Source organism: Bombus flavifrons, chromosome 5 (assembly GCF_040668555.2).
Source record: "Bombus flavifrons isolate JBK064 chromosome 5, iyBomFlav1_principal, whole genome shotgun sequence".
NCBI lineage: Eukaryota > Metazoa > Arthropoda > Insecta > Hymenoptera > Apidae > Bombus > Bombus flavifrons.
Window position 1 is genome coordinate 12,007,556 of NC_138446.1, and position 27,332 is coordinate 12,034,887.

General features: G+C 38.2%; 2 protein-coding genes and 1 long non-coding RNA gene across 4 annotated transcripts in view; 2 read left to right on the top strand and 1 right to left on the bottom strand.

The window, feature by feature from the left end:
• Positions 1-23,530, bottom strand: part of LOC138179860 (peritrophin-1) — a 32,969-nt gene extending 9,439 nt beyond the window's left edge. The window contains exons 1-2 of the mRNA XM_069113059.1: positions 23,421-23,530; positions 4,428-4,806 (exon numbers count right to left, since the gene is read on the bottom strand). Coding sequence (XP_068969160.1) covers positions 4,428-4,482 — 55 coding nt within the window. The 5' untranslated portion in view covers positions 4,483-4,806; positions 23,421-23,530. The remainder of the gene's footprint in view (positions 1-4,427; positions 4,807-23,420) is intronic.
• LOC138179809 (uncharacterized) lies at positions 17,719-21,529 on the top strand. Its single transcript, XM_069112952.1, has 5 exons — positions 17,719-17,799; positions 18,544-18,901; positions 19,620-19,762; positions 20,737-21,365; positions 21,526-21,529. Exons 1-5 carry the CDS (start codon positions 17,719-17,721, stop codon positions 21,527-21,529), a joined length of 1,215 nt encoding a protein of 404 aa, XP_068969053.1.
• LOC138179864 (uncharacterized) lies at positions 23,106-25,905 on the top strand. Of its 2 annotated transcripts, XR_011173137.1 has the most exons (4): positions 23,106-23,321; positions 23,793-23,889; positions 23,994-25,570; positions 25,670-25,902. It is a non-coding gene; the product is annotated as an uncharacterized LOC138179864 (long non-coding RNA). The 2 variants fall into 2 exon arrangements; XR_011173136.1 differs by having other exon boundaries at positions 23,994-25,905.
• Positions 25,906-27,332: the final 1,427 nt, after the last annotated feature.

A 27,332-nucleotide genomic window follows, 5' to 3' on the forward strand; every position in this document is an offset into this window, starting at 1 on the left:
TTATATCGAGAAGTTTTTCGCGGAAAACCATGCGAGGTTCTGGGATGCTGGAATATTCAAGTTGCGTGAAAGACGGAGGAAGATCGCGGAAGAAAATGGCACCTACATAATTCGATAAACGTACGATCGAATCGAAATGTAAATGGCTCCAAAAATACGCGGCAATTCAGGCAATGTCGTCGGAGCGTACGGTTCTCGAAGTGTTGAAACGGTTGTCGAGATAAACCGAACACGTCGAGTTGCAAGGTGTCGTCCCGTGTTCGTCGAGAAACGGCGCAGTATTAGTCATGCGTAACTGTTTTAACATATGCACGTCCGTGACTAACAGTAAACGCAAAGGCAACATCGGTCTATGCATCGTGCGAGATATTCAAAGAGAAAGGTCTGTCTGTACTCTTTTTCATGCGAATTCTCTAAATCGATGCACGGACCGTAAGCTTGATGTACGCGCTTATATACTTTCCCAGTAAGTACCCCATTACTCCTACCGAAATCGACTTTCCACCGATTAGAAAACCATATTTCTTTACCCAGAAAACCGTGTTTTAAATCCATTCCAGCGTGTTCAAAGGCGAATCGACGAGATTCCGTCTACGCTTCAATTTTTTCCCTCCCATGCTCGCGCATATCTTCAAGCAAGGACAGGCTAACCGGTAGATGAAAAATCGAACAGGTTTGGTTAGGCGGAAAATTCTGGCGCATACCGAACCAGTACTACTGGACAGACGGCAAACTCTACAGAAAGAGTAAATGTCACTACTGGACGTTTCACCGTGTTTCTTCCTGATCGTGGAAATAAACGAACATTGACGGCCTTCCCGTGACCGGTAAAGAGTTACACGCGAGCAAATGGTCGTACGCGATAGTCACGGGGCCCCACCTTTTCACGTTCCTTCCGTAAAGTGCAACGTTCCACGTGAAAAGTCAACTCGCGTAATAAGCGTTCCACGATCCGTACACCGTTTACGAGATACGAGCCACTTCCCTTTTCTTCTTCTTCGTCCATGGCACGCCTTTTTCTTTGTCTTTTTCCTCGCCCCTTTTCCCTTCGTGTCGAGTATTTCGTATTATTCGCTCGATGGATACGTTTCGAAGCGATCGCTTTCTTCGGGTACAGTTTTTATCAGATCGGTGTTTAATGCGATCATTGTCAACGGAAATTAATCCGTGTGGCCGAATTTTTGAAACGTTAAATGACTTTTTTCTTCCCGTACTTTCCTTGCTTTCACCTTTTTTCCATCGTACAACTCTTTAAAGGAATACGAGCCGACCAATAGACTGCCGACGTTCATGTAAATTATGAATTCTACGAGTACAGGTAAATAGATAGAACGTAAGCAGAGATTTCTCTTACTCGTCGAATATTACGTGTGTCATACTTTGCATATTTTCGTTCGTGTCGCACCCACTATATCTATTTTTCTATCGGTAGAATTCATGTTTACCGATATTCCTCGACAAATTTGTCGGCGTTGTTTGTACGTAAAATTATGTAAAAATGTATGGAATGTGTGTGATTAATGTCACGCGTATTAGCCGTTTCGCTACAACGATTTTTCCAGCCTTTTTCTGGCTTGCTTCCAAGCAGCCTCCTTTTACTTCTTTTCCACCCGTATAATTTGCTTCTTTTTCCTCGTCTCGAGGTTACGTTGCTCGAACGACGTTTCTCCTTCTCGTTTCACAGTTTTCCCACTAATCAACCGAATAATAGCAGTTTTTTCTTCAGATTGTATTAAAGCTTCCGGGTCCAGGTAACCATATCGTGAGCGTATAGAACGACGTATTCGCGCTTAGTTCCCGAGAAAATACGCAGGTGGATGGTTCTATTATTCGAGAATTCTTGTCCTGCCATTCCAGTCGGCCGCAAAGGAAATGATAGCGGAAATCGTCCGGAATGAATAAATAATTAGACTGTTGTTCGGCTTGAAAATAATTTCTATAATAAAATTGTACGCCATGATAGAAAGTTGAGGCTCTTACGTAAAGAGTCGTTGTGAATCGAAGAGAGATCGATACGAGATTAACCCCCTGGAGATGCGTGGCCTCGTTAGATTTCGGATTAAAACTATTTTGGCTTTGCTACGCATAATAGAGCGAGCCTATTTTGATTTTATAATAATCGAACCGTATCGACCAGCACCATCTACCTTATCATTTTTCCATAAATAATCCTTTATTTATTAATATTTTATCGCAGACTGAAATTAGTCGTCGGAAAGTTTGTGCTACCGATGATTGTTAAAATCGATATAATTATTGGTCAAGTGATCCCTGTCCGTAAAATCACAGGTTTTAAATTAATCCTTGATAAATGGCAATGATACGAAGTCACGAATGTTCTTATATACTGGAAGTACATCTCAACGCTGTACGCGACAAAGTTTAAACGAAACGTTGTAGGTTCGCGGATTAATCTCCTAAACCCCAGGCGGAGTTTAAAACTGCATCGATAAGAAGGAAAGAGATTTTAGATTTTGAAACGCGTCGTTCGAGAATGAAAACAACGACGAAGATGATGAATGGTATGAAAATGAAATGAAAGTTTCTATTCACGGTATGTACGTTTCATAGAAAGTAATCTGATGCTAATAGAAACTTATTTGAACGGTAATATTTGAGAAAATGATGCATCGTTTCATCGTATGCTAAAGTTGTACTCGCGCATGTTTATTTCATTAGAAGAATCGAGTTACGTAGGGAAATCGTAATCGAAGAGTGGTATTTTTGGCATCAGGTGAAAGCATCGAAAGGTGTTTGACAATTACGCGTTCAAATAGTGATCAAGTGTTTATTTAGGAAGAATTATGAAACAGGAAGTACTTTTACCCGTGTTTCGCAACTAAAGAGACTAGATACGCGAGTGACATTTTGTTACTTCATACGAGAAGTCTTTCATTCCTAAGCTTATCGACATCGTCGCTTCATTATCATTACAACGATTATCTTGTACGTTTGTTAAAACGATGAAAGAATAATTTATTCCTCTGATCGGCGATACGTTGATACCGTTTGATCGTGGTAGAAATTTTAAACGAGAGATTAATCGGTCGCTTTGCGATCTACAGATGCAAAATATTCGAAAGAGAAAAAAAGGAGAGAGAGAGAAAGAGAGAGTGTGTGTGTGTGTGTGTATAATCTGTCGGCTGAGCTACTTTCATATTTTCACTCCCGAGACACGGGAGAAAGTTCTCAAGATGTGTGAAACCCGATGAACGCTCGTCATTGTCTTATGAAGACCCGTGTAATAATTATTAGAAGAGGGGCACTTCTCAGAGTTATGAATACCATATTAAATGATAACGGATATTGTGCAACAAAATAGGGTTGAAGCATAGAAGAACCGACAATCCAGAGAAACAGCAATTAGTTGCAAACGGTCGTGAGTTAACCAACGTTATTTCACAATCCTCTTCGAGGTTTGACAAATGACAATAGAAAATGACAAATACGATTCTGTACTTCTTCTAACGCAATTTTCGTTTCTCCTCTTTCGTATAAAATTTGCCCATCTTTTATCAAATTTCGTCAACGAGCTTAACGAGAACTTGTTGAGTTTCGATGTCGAACAAATTTTCTCACGAAGAAGACAATCGGCGATTCGATGTACGGTAACGAACAAGTTAATCACCACACGCTATTAATTAATTGCAGTTCGATTAATTGCCGCTCGTTTCTACGCGAACTTAACGCGAAAGCGAGACGCGCTCGATGCACAGCGATTACCAAAGGGATATTTAATCGAATCGCCGTTGATTTCGACGGAGAAGAAGATGGACGAGGTGACGCGGTGTTAGACATCGCCATTAAGCGCGAGAGCAATCGGAAGAATCGTTGCCGCGAAAGTAGGCCGATGCGCACACTTTTTAGATCCAGCGGCCGCGAGAAACGCGCTCGTCTGATCACAGAAAGTCCGTTTTCACTTGCACTCGCGGCCTGTATTCGCGCTCGAGCTGCCACTACCGTTTAATCGATTAATAAAAAATCGACGAACCTCTACAACCCGGCAGCTCTTTTTACCCGTATTAGCACGTGATAATGGAACATCGACTGACCGGCAAGACGAATGTAAACAGCACTCAAAGCGTTTATCGCGTGGATATTGTTCACGACGCGGTGAGTCGCGTTCGCCGTACGGACAGTAAAGTCACTTAATTTATACAGACGATCGTGACCGCTCTTCCTTTCTCTTCCTTTAACGACGCGATAAAACAAAATCGTGGTTAACGTTTACGGTTACATCCTCGGGGAAGACAACGTGGGAAGAAGACAATAAGAAAGAAGAGACCAGAAGGTGCAACGGTACGGGACGGAAGATGCAGGAGGAACACTCGTGGAGGAACGTGGATGAAGGAGGAGAATGAAGCAGAAGAAGAAGAAGAAGGAGAAGAGTAAAAAAAGTAAAACGAAAAGTAAATATAGAGACTCACCGTGCGCAGCCAGGAACAGCAAAAATAACGAGAGAATCTGCGACGACGATACCATTGTGACTCGTAGTGTGTTCGGCCTTGGGAAAGACCAATTCGATTAACTCGAATCTACTGGAATTTCAATCCGGCGACTGGAACCATCCAAAGGTGGGGCTAGAAGCGTGAAGTGATTCTTATAGGAACCGAAGAAGCTCGGCTGATGAGTTTTCGTGTCGAGACTGGTCACTGGGAGAGGCGTTTGGCTTCGTGTCTTATATGAGCTCCCCACTCTTCCGGTAGGTCCGATCTCTGCGGCATAGGAAGGCCTCCCTGGAGAACACACCTGGTTTCTTCTATCGAGAACTCCGTCGCGCACTCGGTATCCTCTCGATCGATGATACTTCGGGATAGATCGTTCGGATTATCGGAAATCAAAACGTCGTGTCGTTGATCACTCTCGCGGTGAGAACGTTGTCCTTCGTGCCGCTTTTTGCTTGCGCGGCATTTCATCGGGACGATGAAGTTGGATAGCATCGGGTAAAATTATTGCGGTAATTAGAATAAATACAGAGTTATTTATGGAATTAATCGAGGGAATTGCGAGACTAGTTTCTCTATTCGATTCGAGAAAAAACCTCACGTTATCGAACGAAAGATATTTTCCTATACTTTTTACCAAATTATTGAATATATTAATATTATATCTTCGATAAGTTTGTGTTTCGTTAGGGGAGACTCGGACGCGATAAACGTTAAATGAAACAAGTCAGATATTTTTTTTTCTGCGTTTCTATCTTTGCTTAATGCTGACATTCGCTCAAAATTGATACAAATTAAATTTATTTGTGTAAATTTAGATTTACGATATGGAAGGAAATAAGATATTTATACGTCAATAGAATTATATGGATGCCATGCATATGTACGCAACTTCCAAGTCACATACCGTTACAAAAGATGAAAACAAATACATAGCCTTGCGCTGATTTCGAAAGAAACCAATGATTCATATCTGAATTATAAAACGTATTAGACAGTATTAAATCAACTAATCGATGAATGAAACAAAATCCGCATTCGGACGAACGACCCTGAATATCAATTCCGTTTTACGTTTTGATTTCCCGCGATTAGTACGATCGGTTCGTACGCAGCTGAAATCGGACGCAGATCTCTGATTTCGATTCTATTGTCCGTGATTTAGCAACGAAGTAATTGAATTTATCGAGCGATTCTTCACGCTCGGATGCTTCGCTACGACGTTGACTAAATTGCAGTTCTCTCTATTATACACGATCCTGTTTCACTCCCGTTTTCTTTTCCTTTTCGCGACTAAACACGCAGAAATTCTTCCTGCTTTCTATGCCATCCGCCACAACAATTTTCTCATCGCGTCGCTCCGTCCACCTAACGGAAAAATTGATTCGACAAAACGATCGATTAAACGTGCGTACATAGATCGATCTTACGAAACACGCTGTATCCTTGATCCTTCGCAGAACTTACACCATTTTGAATTCCTTGAATCCTGTCCGATGACGATTTCAAAATATAAACATCGCAAGTGTATCATCGTATAATATGTCATTGAAGAGTTCCCATTTCCTCTACCTCGAAATCTCAACGAGATTTAACGATTCTGTTACTAGAAAATCGAACAATACCGAGTCAAATATCTCTGTAATAGCAGGGACGGAGAGATCACGAAAGATCTACGGAATAAGAACGAAGAAGGCATTCACCGAGCGGATATCGAGATGATCTTCGATCTAATATCTTCCAGATTGGTCGTTATGCAAGATTAAAAGCGGTTTATAGCGGCAGCTAACGAAACAGGTCGTTCTTCGCTGTTGCAAAAGCGAAGAATGGATGTTAGTCGATATAAAATGCAGATTATTCGGTGTCACGGCGAAATCCTGACTAATGATTTTTCCTTGTTGCCTGCGGTAGCGAACTATAGTAAAAAAAGAAAAAAGAAACTGATCTAAATAAGCAGGGATTGCGCTTGGCCGAACCTCTTGGCCAATTCTGTGACAGACGGTCTTAATACAAGTAGCGTTGTTTAATTTGCATTTCAACAGTCTCAAAAGAAGACCTTCACGGTTTCTTTCACCGGTCGGAGCCGTTTCACGCGATAACTCGGTGAAAATAGTAGTGAAACACACTTGGTCACAGGATGAAATTCACTGGCGTTCATCGTTTATTTCTTCTCACGTGTAACTGCTTGTTGCCGCGCTCGTTGTGTTCAGACGGAAGTGGATAAACGGTACGCAATATGAAGGAAATTAAAAGCAGTTTGATCAGAACGACTATGTACGATTCGCGATAACAGTTTATCGCATACCTCGACGATTAATTTGTGCGATTAAATTATCTTTTATCTTATGACGAGTATATACAGTGGCTACAATAAGTATTGGCACGTTGTATTTATTGTAATATTCAAGTATATTTAATTTCATATCATTCGATATAGTACCTTTGCATGATCACGAAATTCGATAAAATAAAATAAAATTTTTGATGAAATTTACCAAAACTATCGAATTAAACGAATTACATGTAACTTAAATAAATTACACAGGTAATATAAATACATGGTAATTATATTATAATCTTGTGAAGTGGAACGAATACAATTATGATTGTAATGTTAATAAATAAATTTCTAATTTCATGTTATTCCGTTTGAAAAGAGAGAATACTGGTCAAGTACGTCGTAATACTATAATTATAGCATATTTTAACATGAATCGGGAAATTCGTTCTACTTTACATCGTTCCCATTCATTTATTAAGAGTAGCAAAACGAAGAAAGAAAAACTTTCTATAATCCGTTTAATTTCTTAGTTAAAGCGGTCGCTTTTACACAATTTCAAAACAGTCTTTTATAGTTATTCTACATTTGTAAGAGGTCTACTGTGCAAATAATTGTAAGTAGATCGTGTTAGACATACACAGTGTTTAGAATTACATATTATTAATTCCACGCGAATGAATAACAAAGTATTCTCGGAATTTTGTCTCTGCTCTCTCATTCCTTTCACTCCTTTCCAACTCATTCCGTGGCAATTTTGCAAACCTCGCGAACAACGCGTTGCGCTAAATATTCGATTTTAAATATTTGCACAAGCTCGAAGAGATTTCTCCGGTACACTATTTTACGTTTCTTCGGCGAGACATAGAATTTTAGAACAACGAAAGAGTTCGACTTAACGTTTTGCGAAAGCAAAATTCTAATTCCTTTCGCTCCTATGTTATTTAATAATAAGCAAATAATAGGCAAATAAGCGATTCGTAGAGGAATTGTTTACAAATTAAACTTACACTTATCTGTAGTCTATCATTTTTAAAATCTTCACTCCACGTTCTACTAGATTTAGAAATAAATGAAAGCAACATTCCACTGGATTTATGAAAACGAAAGAATTAAAGTGTACTCTCTTCTAGCCATCAAATAACATAAAAATAAGAAAAATCAACGAGCATCGACTTATCGCGTTTTTCTCGTATATCTTTCAAATATAAGATACATTATTATTAACAGTATTTAGAAAGTAAGTATATAAATATGTGGCTTGAGCGATCGCCCCTTTTCAACGCTTTCGCTATCATCGTGCAAACGAAAGATTTATAACCATCGTTAAATCCATTGAAACGTAATCGTTGTATATATTTCTAGACTAAAAACATATTACAACGTACGGTAGTTAAACGTAGTTGAGCGTAAAGTAAATCAAAGATTAAAAACTGCTGGGAATATAATATGGTGTAATTGAAGAGTATTAAAAGTGTCAATGACAACGAATGTTGATGTCACGCGCGAAAGTGACGATTATCGTCAAGGATATCTTGCACTCTCTCACAGAATCGAACGTTTCAATCGGCGAATCTGCATGGAAAGGAAAAAGAAAAAAAAAGGAAGGAGGAGATTTCGTAAGGAGCCGAATATACTTCCCGGAAGAAGGAACACTTAAAGCTCAGCATAGAGTTTAAGAAGGATTCTCACCTTGTTCCCTTATGTAACAAAACAGGAGGAACCGAGGACGGCTTGTTACCAGACGAATATTATCGCGATGCTTGGTGAGAATGGTCACAAGAGGAAACGAGACACTGAAGAATAAAACAATGCTTGTCGAGTTTCGAAAGTCTCTCGCAGTGAACCTTTATAACCCCTTTCTACCCTCCATCTCGAGTGTAACAATAATTCGCTACGCTCGTTAATTAATCGCGTTATCAATTGATTCACAACCCACGAGCATATTTAATATTCGAATAAGCTATACTGTGCGTCGTATCGAAGCACAAAGGAATGATATTATCGAATAATGGAAGATGATTTTTGTTAGATATGTGTAATAAAATAAAATTGGACTGTCTTTTCGATCTTTCGTTTCGAAAGGTTCATTTTGGTGAACATAGATAGAAATTCAGATGCCTTGTTGCTTTCTATCGGTCAAGAAATTTATTTTAGTAAGTGGAGATACAAATCCTGAAACTTTGTTGCTTCGTTGATTCGCTATTTACTTTGTATTTGCTAAATTAGTTAACATTCCTACGAGGTTTTATGTTAGCTTCTCACGCGCCTTAGAGGTAGGCAACTCTCAATTGTATGGTGTCGAACCGGTCACAGATTCCCAGGCGAACATTTGCGCTACATTTCCTTTCAATTTTCACCGCATCTAATCTCTTTTTATAACCATACGTACAATTAATATATCAAGTAGCACGTTATGTTCCAATATCTGCAATTATCTATATAGCTTCAAATCGTAGAAAACCATAACAATTCGAATTAGGTTACTTAATTTTAAGAAATGCAATTTAATTTTACGGGTATTTGGAGGCTTTTTTTCTAAACTTAAAGTATCGTGTTTAATCATCAAACCTTTCGTATTCGAAATCGGAATATATAAAACGAATAAAAGAAATTATTGCAAGAAAATACCCGAAGATTCTAAAATGCTTATTTTTTCAAAACCTTCGATAGCGTACATACGTAAGTGAGTTGACTGTGGAAAAAGATCCTGTCGAGAAAATTATGATAAAACAGACGGTGATGACACCTTATCTTCGACTTCATTACAAGCTTCTGCACGCGTTGACAGATTAATGGAGAGGCGCCTTGTTATCTCAACCGGTCGGTTAAGAAGTAGAGGATTTAAGATCGTCATATTAAGAAGACGTTTTAATTAATCGAGTATAGATCGGATTTGGTTCGCATCTCTCATTTATGACAGGCTAGCGAAATCGAGATCGTTACAAATCTTGAAAGGGATGGAAAATATATCGCTGACGCTAACGACAAATAAAACGAAGAAGTATGTAATGACAGATATTTCTCGCGCTTTTGCGTGTAAATTTCGAACTTTAAACCTTTTAAATAAGGAATCAAAAAATGTAATTTGTAAAATAATAATTTCTCACTGATATAAAATTACGAATTAAAGGCTGCTAACATCATACTCTCGAATAGTAAAAGAATTAAAATTAAACGAAGGATACAGAAAATACTGAATCTCTGTTTAGCTCTATAAACGGTTCGATTCTTTGTTACGTTTGTTACGTGTAAATTCGTTGCGAGATAAAAAATGTTTGAAAATAGGATAAATTTGAGAGCCTCTGGGTTAGCCCGATGTGCAGAAAGTGTTGTGAGTCTGTGGCTCGCTATGACCCGGAGAGCAAGGACCTCTGGTCCTTGACGAGTTCGAGTCCACCACTTCTTCTCTTTTCTTATTTTCTGCTCTCATCTTTTATTTTTCTCCGTTGCCGGACCCTCCTGCGGCAAGTCTCATCCTGCTAGTCCTTTAACTCCTTTTAATTGTTTTATCGTTGCTCCATCTCTTTCTTCCCAAAAATGTACTCGTATCGTTAGATCGCCTAACCGAACTCGCGGGAAATCCCGTCCCGCCGACTCTCAAACACGCATGCATCGACGATCATGCATTTTTACGAAAACTTCTTTAAACTCAAGGCGCAATTCTTCCATTTGCAACTTATAAAATTATCTCTAACATAATTAAGATACATTTTTCTTTCTCATAGCTTTTAAATTAAGATCAGCTTTTCATTTTGCAGTTCAACCTACAATTACGATTTTGCACATTTTTTATCCTTCGTTCGGTGTTTCATACGATATGAATTCCACTTCAGTAGAACATATTACACATTAGATATGCAGCGTTGCGCAATACGGGTACAGTAACGGTACAGAAGCGCGTGACGATAGTTTGAAAAGCGCGAAGGTAGACGAGGATACGGTCAAAGCGAGGTATATAAGGAATAACTCGGTATATAAAGTCATCTGCAGGAAGGATCTTTCACCTTGTGCGCGCTATTGTAAGAACATCCCGGGTGAAACCGCAAGCGAGTACATACCTACGCGGTGCAACGCAGGAATGTAACCCTGCATAGAGGGAGTTTATTTTCTCAGAAGTGATAAATTTCTCGGTAATTTCGTGCGTATACAACTCGGCATCTTTCTAACTATTTTGTAACGCTAAATTGCGAAACAGAGGAAATTGTACCTTCCTCGTCGATATATCTTTTCATTAAGAAAGTATTCTACTTCGTTCCTTTGTTCCGATGCAAGGAATTCTCGCTATTAGCCGCACCCATTTTTATTCGCCGTACAAATTAAATCAATCGGAGAATAATGAGATCGGATCGATAAACAAATAAAACTTAAGATCGACGATTGAACAGAAACACCATTATCCACGCGCAGGAGTTAAAAAACACGGGCGTATCGCCAAATTGGTTAAGCTCGCCGGCTGAGTGGGAAGGAGGAACGCGAAGGTAGCATCAACATCGGCAATGCTGGTTTACAGTAATTTCCCGTGGAACAAGAGCGTAGAAAGAATACAGAGAACGTTTACGATGCTTCAAAGAAGGCAAGGATCTCGTTTTCTCTGTACATCGTGTTAGTCGATTACAAGAGGTAGCTCGGTGCGCGAGTATTTAAAAGAGGCAACGAGTCGCTCGTCAGAGAGGTGCGAATTTCTCCGCTCGATCCTAACAGAAAAATAGCAGAAAAAAGCAGTGTTTCTTGCCCCGATAAAAATAACTTGGGTCCCTGTAAATTTATTCCGCCAACTTGACCAACTCTTATTTATATTTATCGACGAGTCCTTCTTCGAACCTTGCTCGTATTTTTTCTGTAGATCTCTTAACTGCGCCTATTGAAACTGTCGGTATCGTGACCAGTCGTTATTCACTGGAAGACGTGACCATAAAGGAATTAATATCGACGCCCTTTGTCGAGTCTAACACGAACCTAACTCTACGCATGTTCTTCGTTTTTATGCCTCCCTCCGAAACCAAAGGTTTCACGAATGCCTGAAATCTTTCAAAGTACTGGAGGAGGAAGGCACGAGCAATGAAAATGCACAACTCGCGACCGGATACCGTAATGCTTGTTCAAATTCATCGGAGTGTCCCTCGTCGGGACTCGAACAACGACGTTGAAGTAGGCGGACCACCCTCTACGAGATGTTATTTCGTCCGGAGAATAGTCGTTCGACCGGGTACAGCGTCGGCGAGGGCGAAACAAATAGTGGAAAAAAGATACCGAGTACTTGCGCGCAATCGTGCCGAATGACTGCCTGAAATTTCAGTAATTGCCGCTGGACAAACATCGAACGGAAGAAGGAGCATGCCTCGATTGCAGATTGCGTTTCCAGAGCCACTCCGAGAATCGTTAAGACGACCGTGCTTCGAATGGCAAACAAAGGAAATACGTATGTATAAATTTCGGTTTATCTTCCGTTTTATTATAAGTATTACTTATAGTTTTTTAATTATTTATGATCCATGGTTTCGTATAATGTCTCGTTTACTTTTTAACAGGTATACGATATATGTAATTGCAACGGTCGGATAGGTTGTTATTGGATCGCGAATATTTATGCAAATTCTAATTTTTATGAATAGCAATTAAAAAAGCAGAACCTGAATAGAAAATTGTTTTACCTGGTAAATATTCTATCGGCTATTATATCGTGAATATTTTATATATTTTTAAGTATTACGCGTATTATGTCCATATTTGTATCTTCGAACTTTCCATAGATGCGTAAAAATCCGCGGTCTACTTACTATGCGCTGCGTTCGATAAATCGTCGATTGAAATAACTAAATAATGTATAATCAATAATGAAATAATGAATAATGTTATAAATGCGAACTATAGGATATGCAAACTTAATATTCAAATTGTTCTATCTTGATTATTTCGTAATGATATTTTTATACATGTAGAACCAGTAATACATGAAATCTGCATGTCAAATCAAATCGAGCGAGATAGTTCAAGTATTCGCCTTCCTGTTCCTTATCTTCGTCAGAAAAGCGGTATTTATCGAAGTGTAATTTTACTTTCCCTCAAACTTCAATACAGTTGCACTAACCGATTATACAGAGAAAAAATCACTTCCACTGCTTATCGGTTACAACATACATATAGCATGCGTAGTTCACGTTGTAATTCATCAACTAATAGAAAGTAGTTCGACCGTACCTGTCAGCATATCTGCAACTCCTTCAGCAACAGCATTTTCCAACGATGGAAAGATCGGTATGCATCAACGGAATACGAATCGTCTCTCTCTCTCTCTCTTTTTCCTGCATTCGATGTATCCGAAATATGCAGGGTGGTTATAAAATATAGAAAAAAGAAGTCGAAAATATAGAATAAAAATTTCTTTTTAATTTTCTTTTTTTTTTTTAAATTTTTCCATCGAGACAACGATCTACAGTGAGATCCGTTATAACGAGACGTGATAAAGTGCACGCGTACCGAGCGAAAATTCAAAGTCGATTTTCTCGAAAACAAAGCCTCGAACGAAAAATTTTTATTCTATATTTTCGACTTCTTTTTTCGCGTAGAATCACCCCCCTTTCCGCTTGTACAATTGTATAATTGTTTATATTTCCCGATGGGCAACTTAAATAAATTACTAGAAATATCGTGGGTAAATTTAAGTCCAAGCTTTTTGTATGTATACGTATACATAACATTTGTATACGTAAACATACAAGTGTAGAAGCATGAGCATGAGTTAGCACAAGCGACGTATGATGGTAATTGCGCAAAATGATGTGACATGACAAAGTAAGCGAAGATGTACGAGTCGATTTAATAGATGTTTCCTATAGAAAATTATCTGTCAACGATCAAAAGTGACGTTTTTAAGATAGGGAAATTCTTAACAGCGAGACAAATGATCTTCTAAGGAAACGAAAAAGAGTCCCTTTCTTTAAGGGACGTGCAATTTCAATTTACAGTTGCGCGCGCGTCCATTTGATTTGGCAAAGCATGAAGACGTACAAAGGAAATGCACAACGAAGAAAGACCTAGACACGATAATAGGACCTCAGAGATTGTAAGAGGTTATTCGAAAGGCTGCCTCCCTGTATCCATCACAGTCTGTCACGGAAATTGAAACGTTGCACGATGAGTTCCGCTGGACGAGACGCGCGAATAAACTGCCTCGCTAGCTTGCAATTCAGGTATGCGTGTTAAGGCGCATTCTCTCACAACATATTGCATCCTCGGCGTCGTATTTGCACTTAAGTGGAGGACCGTGTTAGCTGGATCAAATTTATTGTACGATTCGACACCATGCATCGTCAATCGCTTATCTGGGTTCGCGAATCGTATTATCAGCTGCCGAAATTAATTCTATTAAAAGCCGTATCTTCTCTCGTAGATCCTTCGCATCGATTCCACGAATTTTTCTTCCCTCTCACTGGTACGTGTTTCTACGGAAACCAATATCTCGTTAATTCAAAGATTCTCTTTCTACACGCGATCGTACTTAAGGATAGCGGAGAAATTTAATTTTTTTTTAAATACCACAGAAACGTTTGTAACAAAAATTCTATTCTTCTAAATATTTAATTTTTATATCGACATCGATCGTTTCTTTTTTCTGTACTGTATTTCTCCAACGCTAAAAGATATTTCAAGTTTAAACAAAAATTGAAAGAATTGCAATTGGTGCACGTCAATTTTACGTTAAGCACTTTAAAACATTATGAATCTTGTTTTTCTTTTTTTTTTTTTTTCTTTGCCAAGTTGAGAGCAGAAAGATTTGAATACCAAAATCCGAGGGTAGTAGTTGTGTTAAATAAATAAGATTAATTAATCATTCTTACGAATCTTTCGGATGTTTCGTTTCGTTTCTACCTTCCTCCTTCTGTATCCTTCATTTAGTCTTTTCACGTCGTGCATCTTGTCCTTTATCTGCCGTGATTCTCGCCCATATTTTTTCATGCTCTTCATAGTTTGTCCTTCTATTTCTTTCGTTTTGGGTAGCAGCTAACAGGTTCTTCACGATAATCCCGTCTCATCCGTGGCTATCCTATACAGTCTGTCCGGTTCGAACGAAAAGCTAACCGAAACAGAAGCAAAAGGAGAGAAAGGATAAACAACGCGACGATGAATACTTGGTCGGCAAAATGAAGAAGATCGAATCGATTAATCGTGTTGTAGGATGAACGATAACGATAGGATATGCATGTAAGCGTCTAGAATATACGTCAGATTACGTTTAACTGCCAGTTTTAATATCTTGATACACGCTCCTCGATCCCGATGGTGGTAATTGATACCGTGTGAAATTTTTAAAACGCATAGTTCGTTAACATGCGAAATTGTTGCAGCTAAATTATTTTTTTACAATAACCCGACTAATTTAAAAATTATAAGAAATATGTTTTCGCGGGAACAAACGAGATGTTTCTTAGAAGAAGGAAGAATCTTTGCGAGCATACCACAGAATCAGGGAAGATTCCACAGGGGAAAGATGGCATCGGGTATTCGACTCGCGAACGCCTACGGTGTCCAATGATTTTTTTTCAGAGATTATATACGGTCGGCTTGTAATTATACCTGCACCAGGCTTCGATTCGAGAAATTCATACGGAACGTATGGGATCAATTCAAATCAATTAAAAAATATGTGTGTAACTTATTTAATAAATTCATTAATTAGAATAGAATGAAATGGTTAAAAGTTTTATTCTTTCAAATTGTTCGTCCGAAAGATTCACTGTAACTGTATTTCTTTGTCATCGTTGTAATATTGTAATATATTTATTTATATATATGCATATTGCGGTAATATTTTTGGTAGAAATATATTTTTAAAGAACTGCTTAGTACACAAAACTGTACTCTCGCAACCTACACAACTTCAAAAGGTTACGAAGCTTCAGCGAGTTTAACATGCAACGAATTCTTGTCACGAATACGCACAGTGTCTCACATTTTATCTCTGCACGTCACTGCTCGCAGATCTTCCAGACCATTTTACCAAATCGTCGTACGCTTCTCCTAGACAGGTATCCTAACATAATATTGTAATTAGTTTCCAAATCTTTTCATCGTCTTACCTATTTTACCATTGCGAAAAATGTCACGTCGTAATCTTCCCTCTCGTGTTTGTTGCAACACTCGACGATGATAATGCATCGAAGTTCGAATTTCGATACGATGATCAGTTTGGATAGATACGGTAACGCACTAGCGTTTTCTTAAATAGTTTCTTACTCAAAATATTTTCTTAAACAATACTCACGCACATCTGTGTTATTTGTTCGATGCCGTATTACGAGCCCTAATCGCACGGGCAAACGATCGACCTCCTCCGCAGCGTAACCATCGCAAATCTTCCTTAACGATAGTTGTTGGAGAACGTAAAACGATTTGAAACGTAGGTGTAACGAACTTCTGAATGACGCGGACTACGAAAATGGCCAAAACTCACGACGCCGTTTAACTGTTTCCAGTAAAATGTGAATCGTCGCACGCATGGAAAGCCAAGTGGCGAGGTCACGCGTGACTCACGAACGTACCCGCGGTATTCTTGCCAAAAGTTGGCAAGGAGGGGCCATCGGGCGCGAATATCTGAATTTCAGGATTACGTGGAATCATTCGCTTTGTTTCTTTTTTCGTTCGTTCGTTCGACCGGCCGTGGAATCTTCCTCATTGCCGGATAATAAACAGGACGATGGGCTCTACACTGGTCCCAGGCTGCAACGCAACCTGTCTCATAAAATTCACGCAATATCCCACCAGAAAGGACCAGGGTAGAAGCGTCGAATCATTCAGGAAAGCCGCGTCTTTTGCCCGAATATCGAAATGCATTCCGGTAATGAGAAACCTTTCGAAGGGTAATCTCGATGGTGTATCCACCTCTGCATTCCAACTTCGAGATTCGCAGGTTCAACGGTCGGGAACTTTCTTCGAGATTCTTCGAAACTTGGAAGAGACAAGGACACCGGAAGTTCCTAAGTAACCACGCGACATATTTCTTGCTGATCTTACAGATACTCTCGTAGGGAGCGGAATACGTATTGCTCTTTCGAACAAAGTACCGATGGTTATGCGAAATACTTTGATCCGGGTTTCAGTCTCGCTCACGTTTATGACTAATCGGTTGCTCGCTTGGCAAACCAATTTTTCCCCGTACGCAGAATATTTCTTCCAAAAACGGTTTGACAATTTACCGGACGCAATGTTGTCAATTAACTTTTCCAGGGTTTTTAAGCAGACAATCTGTATGTCGCGCGGACGATCTAAGATGTTCGATAAAGCGAATAGACTTACGCGACACTTTATCGCTAGATCGTTGCATCGCGAGTTCGATGAAAATACGAATCTGCGTGAAAAGAAGGAGTTTTATTTTACGAGCGCGAACTAGTTTGTCTCGCAAACATCGTCTTCCAATCTGTCGATCTTTGACCAAGAGTATCCGCCACAAAATCGTCCCACAGACTCTACCAACGGTTCCCAAAGCATCGATACGATCGACCGAACAAGGATTACCCTTACGATCGGATCGCACCTTACAGCCGTAAGCAAATAAAGGAAAAGAGTTGAATGCACAGAGAAACGATTGTTGACGATACCGTTACGGAACATCGTTTTCAAGTACGTATATCTCGTAAGGGACCTTGACATCCTACGCGATCGTCCACCGCTCTGGCCATCCGCGAGATCATTGTCTCGGCGACCACGCGATACGCGGACGAGAGAAACGAATGATCACCGGGGGGAATACACGGTCCTGACCGGTCATTCTAAATCTCGTCCAATAAGAATCCAAGCGACGCGCACCGAATCGCGTCCTTGCGACGTGTTCGACCCCGGTGGCCTGCAAAGTGGAGGGGAATTTCAGCGGGAACAAGAGTGGTGTAAAGAGAAGAGTCGTGCACTTCCTGAGCAAGAGTCCACCGCAGGGTCCTGCGCCCGCGTAATTGGGCTCCTGTGAAGCTACTCCCTACGAAGGAGGACCCGTGGTGGGGGATGCCCTATGTAAGCCCTGGAACCGACCAGGTCCAGGCCATCCAGCATCAGAACATCGAACGCAAGGACTCGAACACCGAGGTTCGCCAACGATCCCTTGACGATCATCGCGAGTTTAACCGTAGTCGAGTTTCAACCGTAAAACTGGAGGGTGTCCCATAACCCATCGTCGTATTTTGTCTTCGCGAGCCTCCGTCAATTCGTGATCGAACGTTACTATGAGGTTCGTCTTGATATTGTTGTCTCTTGTGCTGGGTCTCTGCGACGCCGCCAGGAGAACAACCGCTGCGGCATCCTCCGAGACCACGCTACGTGAAAGACACATCGAACACTCTCGACAGCAACGTCAAGGTCAGTGGTTGCATGCCAATTTTTAATTATTTCGAAGTTTGAATTGTTGAAAAAAAGTGGACTAGGCTCTGCTGTTCATAAATATGCATATATGAATATTTTGGTTAATTTATAGAAACGATACACAAATATCATGGAAACGTGAAAATCGATAGTAAACTAGTATCAATTGTAGTCGAGGGCTACTTCGACGTTCTTATGCAACGGATAGATTCTTACTCTTTCTTATAGAATTTTGTATAGGATTTATTTAAAAACTTGCTATCGATATACTGAGATTGAGTTTGACGGTTCTCTTTCCAAAAATAGGGCGAATTTCTTCAATTTTATTTCTTTAGGATTGTATAGCACGTAGACTAAAAATTTCAAACTATTTCGTTATACTTGGAAAAATCATACGTTTAATTGACCGCGGCCTTACGTTTCACGCGGATAGATTTAGAAAACGCATGGGATCTCGTGGACTTACAAAAGATGGACAACGGTGCAAACGTTTGGAACAAGAATCCTTCTACGAATATCACAGAATCGCACGATTCGGAAACTGTGAATACGAGGCAACTTTATCCGAGTCTTCCTAATCCTGGAGACACGAACGAGTTACCAGGACCCATAACTAGTAACCCGATACCGGTAATAACTCCGCCGCCTGGATGTTACGCTCCTCGGGGACAGTTTCCAAGCCCGAAGAGTTGCTCCAATTATTTAAATTGTTGGGACGACACGGTTACCGAACAATCCTGTCCCGATGGATTACTCTTCAACGATATTACCCTAGTTTGTGACTACGATTATAACGTGAATTGCGGCAATCGCCCCATGCCTACGCCAAGTAAGTAAACGGTTTCATATTTATTTTCTTGAGTTTTAAAATTATACGCTCTTGGATCTTAGATTTATTTCGATATTATATTATTTATTTGGACGTGACGCGTAGATTGGTAATTACATTGTTCGAACAAATGAAAAAAAAAATTCGACCTGATATCAATTTCGTGAATTTTAGTTGCATAGGAAAAATCGACAAAGATCGTTTATCAGTGATAAGAATTTGTTTATCAGGATGTAGTTACTCATTAATATCATATTGTAGCAATGTCTACAGGGTGGTTGGTAACTGGTGGTACAAGCGGAAAGGGTGTGATTCTACGCGAAAAAAGAAGTCGAAAATATAGAATAAAAATTTTTCGTTGGAGGCTTTGTTTTCGAGAAAATCGACTTTGAATTTTCGCTCGGTACGCGTGCGGTACGTTATAACGGATCTCACTGTACATCGTTGTCTCGATGGAAAAATTTAAAAGAAAAAATAAAAAAAAAATTTTTATTCTATATTTTCGACTTCTTTTTTCGCGTAGAATCACCCCCTTTCCGCTTGTACCACCATTTACCAACCACCCTGTATATTTCTTAGAAATTACGCTACTAGAGCCAATGTTTCTGAAGTAAATAAACTACATTATATAAAGATACGAAAAGATTTTTCATCTTTGATATTCCATCGATGTTCACGCATCGGTCTGGCATTGTACAAACTTTTGTCTTTTCTTCAGGACCGTCTCTGACCAGTGGAACGAAACTCTGTCCAGAACCAAATGGTCGTTACAGAAGTGCGACGAACTGCTCGGAATTCTACGTGTGTGTTTACAAGAAACCCATTAAATTCGGTTGCCCTCACGATTTGGTCTATAATGACGTAAGGATCTTATTCTTGAGCTATTCCTAGGGCATTTGCAGAATTTTAAATCTTAGAGTAACAGCGTGGCCCACGTGAGCGTGAGAGTCTCCTGGACTTGAACTCCCACTTGGTCTCCGTACACGGTCAAAGGCCGCTCTTGAGGCCTCCATGTCGTTGCTTGAAACTAAATTCGGCATTAACCTTACATACTATTTCGTCATTCTGTTTTCTTGCTTCTGCTATAAATTCTCTTTGGCTCGATAAGCTTCGAATAATTTAGGGTTGAAATTTCACGTAGAACCAAGATAATAATCGGATCAGATGATAATCACGCTTCCATGTTAAACATTTTACCGATATGCAATTTTTAACGTTTACAGAGGTGCCTCAGCAGATGGCAGTTACGAATATTTAAACATACGCTTTCATTCATAGATATTAATACACCTGTTAGTCTCATAGAGAGCGCGATAATCGGCCCAGATTGTTAGAGAAATGATTATCGGAGGTATTTGCCAGAATTGTCAAGGAAAATAACGAATTAACAATTATTTGCTGGCGTCCGTGTGATTCTCTGGTTTGAAGATCGTTGAAAAAATTTGAGATGAATTAGATAGCCCAGAGTCTAAATCTGACTCATAGAATCACTTCAGAATATCTAATTAAAAATATAATTAAAAACCTAATAATACGAATATCAAAATGAACTGGAACAACGACCCAAAAATACACTGGATACGAACAAAGAATACATCGAACTTTGGAAGATTTTTATTTATTGTTGAGGATATACATTGAACAGGGTTTAATAATTTTCTAATCGTTTGTAAGGGTTGTTTTATTTTTATATGCATCCTAATACTTACGAAGAGATATCATACGTTTCCCTATTTATTTGCGTTTCTCTAAACTGTATCCTTCGATAACGTATACTCTAAATTCTTTACGCTATTCGCATCCATCTGTTTTATTTATAATTTATCACTTCTCAGATATTGGGCGTCTGTGACTACCCGTACAACGTCGACTGCAAAGGCGCAGCAACTCCTCCACTGCCATCTAAACCGACCTCGCCACAAACCCAGCCGCCATCTTCACCATCGCAACCAGCTACTTTACCGCAACAACCACCAACATGGCCATCGCCACCATCCTATATTCCATCGCCACAACCAGCGCAACCACCGTCTTACGCACCATCGCAACCATCTCAACCGCCTCAACCAGCTCAACCTTCCCAACCAGGTCAATTACCGTCCTATGGACCGCCGCAATCTTATCCTGGAAATCCTTGGCTGAGCAGAATTCAACCTGATTCCTGGAACGAACGATCTGTAGCTACACAATCGGATGTCGATAAAGAGCAACAACAACAACAAGAACTGTCTAGTACGCAACAACAGGCATCGGAGCAATTGCAAAACCCATGGAACATGGTGCATGATATTCCTCACAGTCTCAGTATGGTTCCGTGCAAAGACGGGGATGTGCACAGATTGAACGCTGCATGCACGAGCGTGGTGCTTTGCAGAAACGGACGACCCCATTTGCAACAATGTTTGTTGGGATACTCGTACGATAGGCCATCAGATTCTTGTAAACCAATTTCTATCGCCAAATGGTAAGTATATTTCTAGTAGGCGTTTGTTTTTTTCAACGAATTGAAACAAGTGGAGTTTTAATCAATCTCTACGCGGTTTTAACGAAATATTAGTCGACTTTTTAAACAAATTGAACGAAATACTGTTACTAAATGTTATTGTTCTTTGTTTCTGTTTCAGCTAATCAAACCTACGCTTTGTATTAAATACATAGACTACTTAAACTAAATAAAGCACTGATTTTTCTTAAAACTTGAATTGTTAATTGTTCCTCGTGTGGTACCTTTGTCATTGTATCCGTCGGTAAGCAAGATTAGGAGAATCTCAAAATATATGAAATGCTGTTGACATATTGCGTACGAAAGATCAAACGCGTTTCAGATTTATTTACATATTCTATTTTGCTCTATTGGCGTAATTATTATGGTCTTTCGCGTTAAATTGATATAAATATGTACGTATGTAATTTTAGCGTAGTTTTTGAGTCACGTGAAGTATCAGCAAGAATTTTATTCAGTGTTCAGAAAAACTAAAGCATCAGTGAGACGGTAAAATGTATAAATACATATCACGAAATTCAATTATTTTATAATTGCGTCATATTTTAATTCAAACTAGACATGTAGGTAAATATGTATGAATATGTAATTTCTAAATTCGGGGCTTTAAATTGTAGAGGGCGCAACCAAACCAAAATCTTTTCAACGATCGCTATTACAGAACACGCGATCACGATATGTCAGCAATATGCCGCAAGATGTCAGGTATGTTCTATACTCACCTCATTTGCAATTCTAACATGATATATGTGTACTGAGTTATGCAGTACGTATACATATTATATTTTTTACTTTTTTTATATTACATACACATATTATATCATATATGCATATTACATTATATATTATATTACACATACAACAGAAGAAGTTTCTCCTTCTCTTCTAAACTTTTAAATAGATCTTACTTTGAAATCTTTTCCTATCATAAAATAACGAATGTATATGGAAACTCTAGATCAATTATAAAACATAATGACATTCTTAACTTTTCATACGATCGTAAGAAATGTCATGAGCGTCAAGTTTCGGGGACATAAGGAACAAAATGTATGTATATTCCTTTTGCGAACGTTCTTTCTAACTGAAATGTCACGGCTGATTAACCAACAATTCGAAGGAGGCGCGTAGAAACAGAAAAGCGTGATGTCGGTAAGAATTTTGAAAGTGTTTAAAAAACGAAAGCAACGAAAGTCGTTTCACTCGGTTCTATCGTAAAATTTCAAAATTACGTAATTAATACTTGTCTAATGTTATGACGCCGTAACCGGAACTACCTTGTGATTTGTTTCTGATAAAATGTACAAATTACACATAAACACGTTTCACGTTAGAAATAAAATAAACAATTTCATTCAACTTCAGCTATTTATAAACTTTTGCTTATACTACTTATTATTTTTGTTTTTTAGATAAAATCTTAGATCAAACCTCCACATCGAAGTAAAGTACCTTTCTACAACTTCTCTTATGATGTATAACTGAATATTTTCAACGAAATATTATTATAAATGTGGAAACTTATCGAAGCTATACCGAATGAACTTGAACATATTTTCGTAAAATCTTTTAACTTAAAAAGGAACGAAAATGTCGATTTCGTTCTTGAAAGTCGATTTAACAGCGGATTAACGCGCGTTTGAGTAACAGGGGCGACAAAAATCTTTATCCGTTCCTGAATGGGACAGAACACACCGACAGTAGAGAGATATCACTTTCCCGGCTTTCTTGGTGCCACGCCCGATCGTACCGTACTTTTATGCGAACTTGAACGAAACGCGTGTTCTTCGCAGCGCATACTAATTGACGAAGGCAGAAAAATACGGCCAGTTCTAAAATTACACACGAAATCACGAACGACGAGTAGAATCGTGTTTAGTTAAATTTTATGCCTCTCATTAAGAGGAGAAATCGGAGGTATCAACATAAAAACAATTTAAATGATAATTAATTGGAACAATGGAGAAATTAGACTAATAATACATGTAATACAAGACCTGTAAATTATCGACTGACCTTTTAGCCAATTATAGAGCTCATTATCTTCATCGTTTCGTACAGCTTCTAGATTGCTCTTTGAGAAACTACTTCGAAAACCTTGAAAACCTACTTCTGACAGTTTAGGATGACAAGTACCATTTTGAATCAATTAAACGAGTCAAAACGTTCTTTTTTGACGGTTTGGATAAAGAATGAAATAAATTAAAACGTTTTTTTCTTTTTATATATTAAAATCTTTTTGTGATTTAATTAATTCGCGATAGTTATGTCTCGGCATTCTGAAGCTCTTCTAATCATATTTGTTTTATTATATTTATTAATATTAATATTATTATATTTTAAATTAATATTATTATATTTATTAATATTACTATATTTTTTATATAGCGATTACGAGCAGAGTGGCAGAAATTGGAAACCTGTAACTTCTCTCTTGTAAGAAAGCAACAAATTTGACGAATTTTGCAAAATCGAAGGAACGAAGGTAGTAGGTTGTTGTCTTCATACTCATAATAACATTTGAATGAAGATTTTGTAATAATATCGCTGATATGTATAATACTCATGTACTACGATTTCCCATTGCAGCCACTACGATCGAGTCATTCAAAGTCGAAATTGAACGAGGAAATTGATCGTTTGATTGCATCATCGTACCGATTCGCATACACCGTAAATTCCCTGCTAATATTTCTAACTCAGAGTCGAGTACAACTTGAAAAAACGATCGTTCTCTGCTACGCGTTCGTGAATTCAGACGTGTAACAGACACGTGTTCTATTCGCATACCAGCGACAGAACAATACTATTTCCAGCTTGCTATTATTTGTTCTTACACAATGTTTTATTTTAACGTACACTTTTTTTTTAACAATCAGTGTTGTCTAAAAATACAAAAGTACAAAAGATATTCCTTAATAACGAACAGTTTATTGATATTTTCTACTTCGTCGGTCCTCTTAAGTTGAAACAAAAAATTGTTCTTTATGTTTCTTCATGAAAATCGCCTAAAGACGGCAAACATATTTCATCCACAGGCGTCTGTCCTGATGGTCATTTCTCATAACTTATCGTAAATATATTTGTATTAACAGATTAATAGTTTGATAAATTCCTCGGGTGTTCCTCGTCTGATCCTTTTGAATATCTCTTGTAATGATGAATGAGGAGATATTTTCAAAAATATTATATCGATAACTTTTTCTGTTGTTACTTATTGAGAATTTTTAAGTACAAGACTTGTAATCTTACATGCTCATTATATCTATCAAGATTGTCATCAAAATAATTTAAAAGTTCTTTACATTCTTTTAATATCTTCATCCTGTCGATTAAAATATTTTCTCTAGTTCGTTCAACTAATTCTGACCCCTCGTGTATGACTACAGCTTCAACAAATTGACTATTTAACTTCTCTTTCTTTCTTTCTTTTTCAATCTTTCTCACTTTCTTTTGCAATCATTGATTTTTTGCCATAACTTCTTGGTGCACAAGTGGACAAGAAACCTGAATTTCATGATCTATTAAAGCAAATTCCAATTCTTGTACTGGTTCAGTTAATCGATTTACTTATGAAACTCGTCGGTCTTGATTTATCACACGTTTAGTCCTTATTTTACATACTCTGTCTGCGCATCTCAACGCAATAAAAGTTTCATTCGTATTGTAATCTGAAAGTACTTCAAACGAAACATGAATTATCTTCAACATTAATATTGAATACAAATGTAGGATGGGAAATCCTTCCATACTCAAATACCAAGATCGTGGAATACAAATAGCCGCGACGTCGACGTAGTGAATAACATAGTCGGCTACGAACGCCAAGAGTCCGGGTGGGTTCAATTGCCTGACACACCATAGTCTGTATCGTATTTTCTACGATAAATACTACGTACATACCATTATTATACGATACGATAATAATAACCTGTTGAACTAATGCAAAATCACGAAAGTGATTGAGTTAAGATATAGGAACAGTCCTGACAAATTAGTAAAAAAATGCAAGTAACCACGGAGGCAACTTATTGAAGAGATAATTAACATAATTCATTTACGTTAGTAGCAACAACAGCAAAGTTTGCTGTAGTTAGATTTGTAATATATTTCTGAACGTAGTAAAAGAGAAAGAAATAATAAAGATCGAGCTAAATCTACTTAGAGTAAGTTTTACTGTTGTGGCTTTTCTGCTAAATTATGTTAATAAAGAAGAACAAAATATTACAATATATTATAAATAAATGTTATTTATTAATTTCTAGATATATTGCTTACAGAACATTCCTTTTACTTTGATGTATGCATAGAGCGAATATCGCATGACTTTGTTATACTGTTCATTCATTTCGGTAGCACCTGCTGCACAAAGATCTTTGTGTTCACTGTTTCCATCGCATTTATAACTTCCATTTTATAAATCCAACAATCTTCATGTTTTTACCGTTATTTCTGATATTGACAATATACTGATTTCTTTGTTTATCAGTTGATAAATTGTACTGTTCTAAAATGTTATAAATTACTCTCTCTCTCTCTCTCTCTCTCTCTCTTTTTCTCTCTCTACATTTACGACTAATAACATTAAGAAGTTGTAACGTTAAATATTACATAAACCTGGGTGAAAGACGAAGGCGATTTGAAATCTATGAAAGTTGATAGTAAAAGTAGCTTATCTCTCTACTATTTGTATATGATTGTAGTATACTATTGGTATATTATACTACTATTCGCTATATCGTATTAATGCTATTACTATGTAATATCGCTCTATTGAAGACAACAGAAACTTTTAAGTCACAGTTACACTGTCTACAAGAGTGACTATTTTCTACAGGTCTTCATTTTCGCACATCTTGAATATAATTCTAAAAACACAAATGCAAACAATTTTAATTGAATGCATCTTCTTTCAGTATTCATAGTCAAGTTGTCAGAAAAGTATTAGCACAATATTGTATTTCTTATTGCATTTACATATCGACTAATTACGTCCAAGTATATTAAATTTCTTACCATTTAGCAGTGCTTTCGTACGACCAGAAAAATTTGACGCTACGAACATGACGTGTAAAATCTAATGAAAAAATGCATCATTGAAAAATAAGAGAATATGACAATGGTTCTTGTAATCGCTGTATTTATTAAATTTTATCAATTACTCTTAATCAAAACTACCTGTAACGCGATTAATAAGTTCATGGTAATAACTATCGATAACGCGTTGATCTTCTTCCAGCGAATTTAAGAAGAAAGATGGAGGTTCTTTCGGTAAACGTTTTCACGTGGTCGCTAAGTATTCCTGAGGCAAGTTTAGGTCATATACCCTTCGAGGCACGCATTGTTTCAGGGCCGGGTTTCCGCGAAACCGCGTGGGCGGGCTAACTGCATTTCTCGTGCGTGACACACGCGAAACACACGAATGTTTAGTGCATAGAGAGTCTGGTACTTACTTACTCTCGTGCTTACCAGCCTTCTTCTGTATGCAGTTCAGGGTAGCTTCGATCAAAGAAATGAAAAAGAAACGGAGGAAGACGCTGTGGGTTTCCTCGCCCACGTCTCGTCGTTGCGCTGCGTGATTTTTTTCCTTCGAGAGGTAAATATCTCTTGGAAGTCATTGTTTCTAGGTGTGACTCGAATTCCACGGATTCTCTCTTTCTCCAACCATTCCTTTCTTCCTACCTTCTTACCGCTCTCGCTATTTGTGTTACTCGTACAACCAGAGTCCTATTTAAAAATGCGTTCTGCGATCTACTTACGTTAAAGGAGAAAATCATTCAATTTTATTAATTAACACGATAAAAGTATCTGTAAATCGAACTCACCTATATCGTTCGTAATAATCGAACAAAAAATTTTGTTGAAAAGCTCGACAGAACAACGCATTTTTAAAATTCGATGACTTTGATACAAAATTGAGAGAACCGA

Excerpts from the sequence above, each read along its gene's own strand:
- LOC138179809 (XM_069112952.1), top strand. The coding sequence starts at position 17,719 with ATGCCCTATGTAAGCCCTGGAACCGACCAGGTCCAGGCCATCCAGCAT. Across the intron at positions 18,902-19,619 it reads TCGCCCCATGCCTACGCCAA|GACCGTCTCTGACCAGTGGA; the intron begins GTAAGTAAACGG and ends TCTTTTCTTCAG. Across the intron at positions 19,763-20,736 it reads ACGATTTGGTCTATAATGAC|ATATTGGGCGTCTGTGACTA; the intron begins GTAAGGATCTTA and ends ATCACTTCTCAG.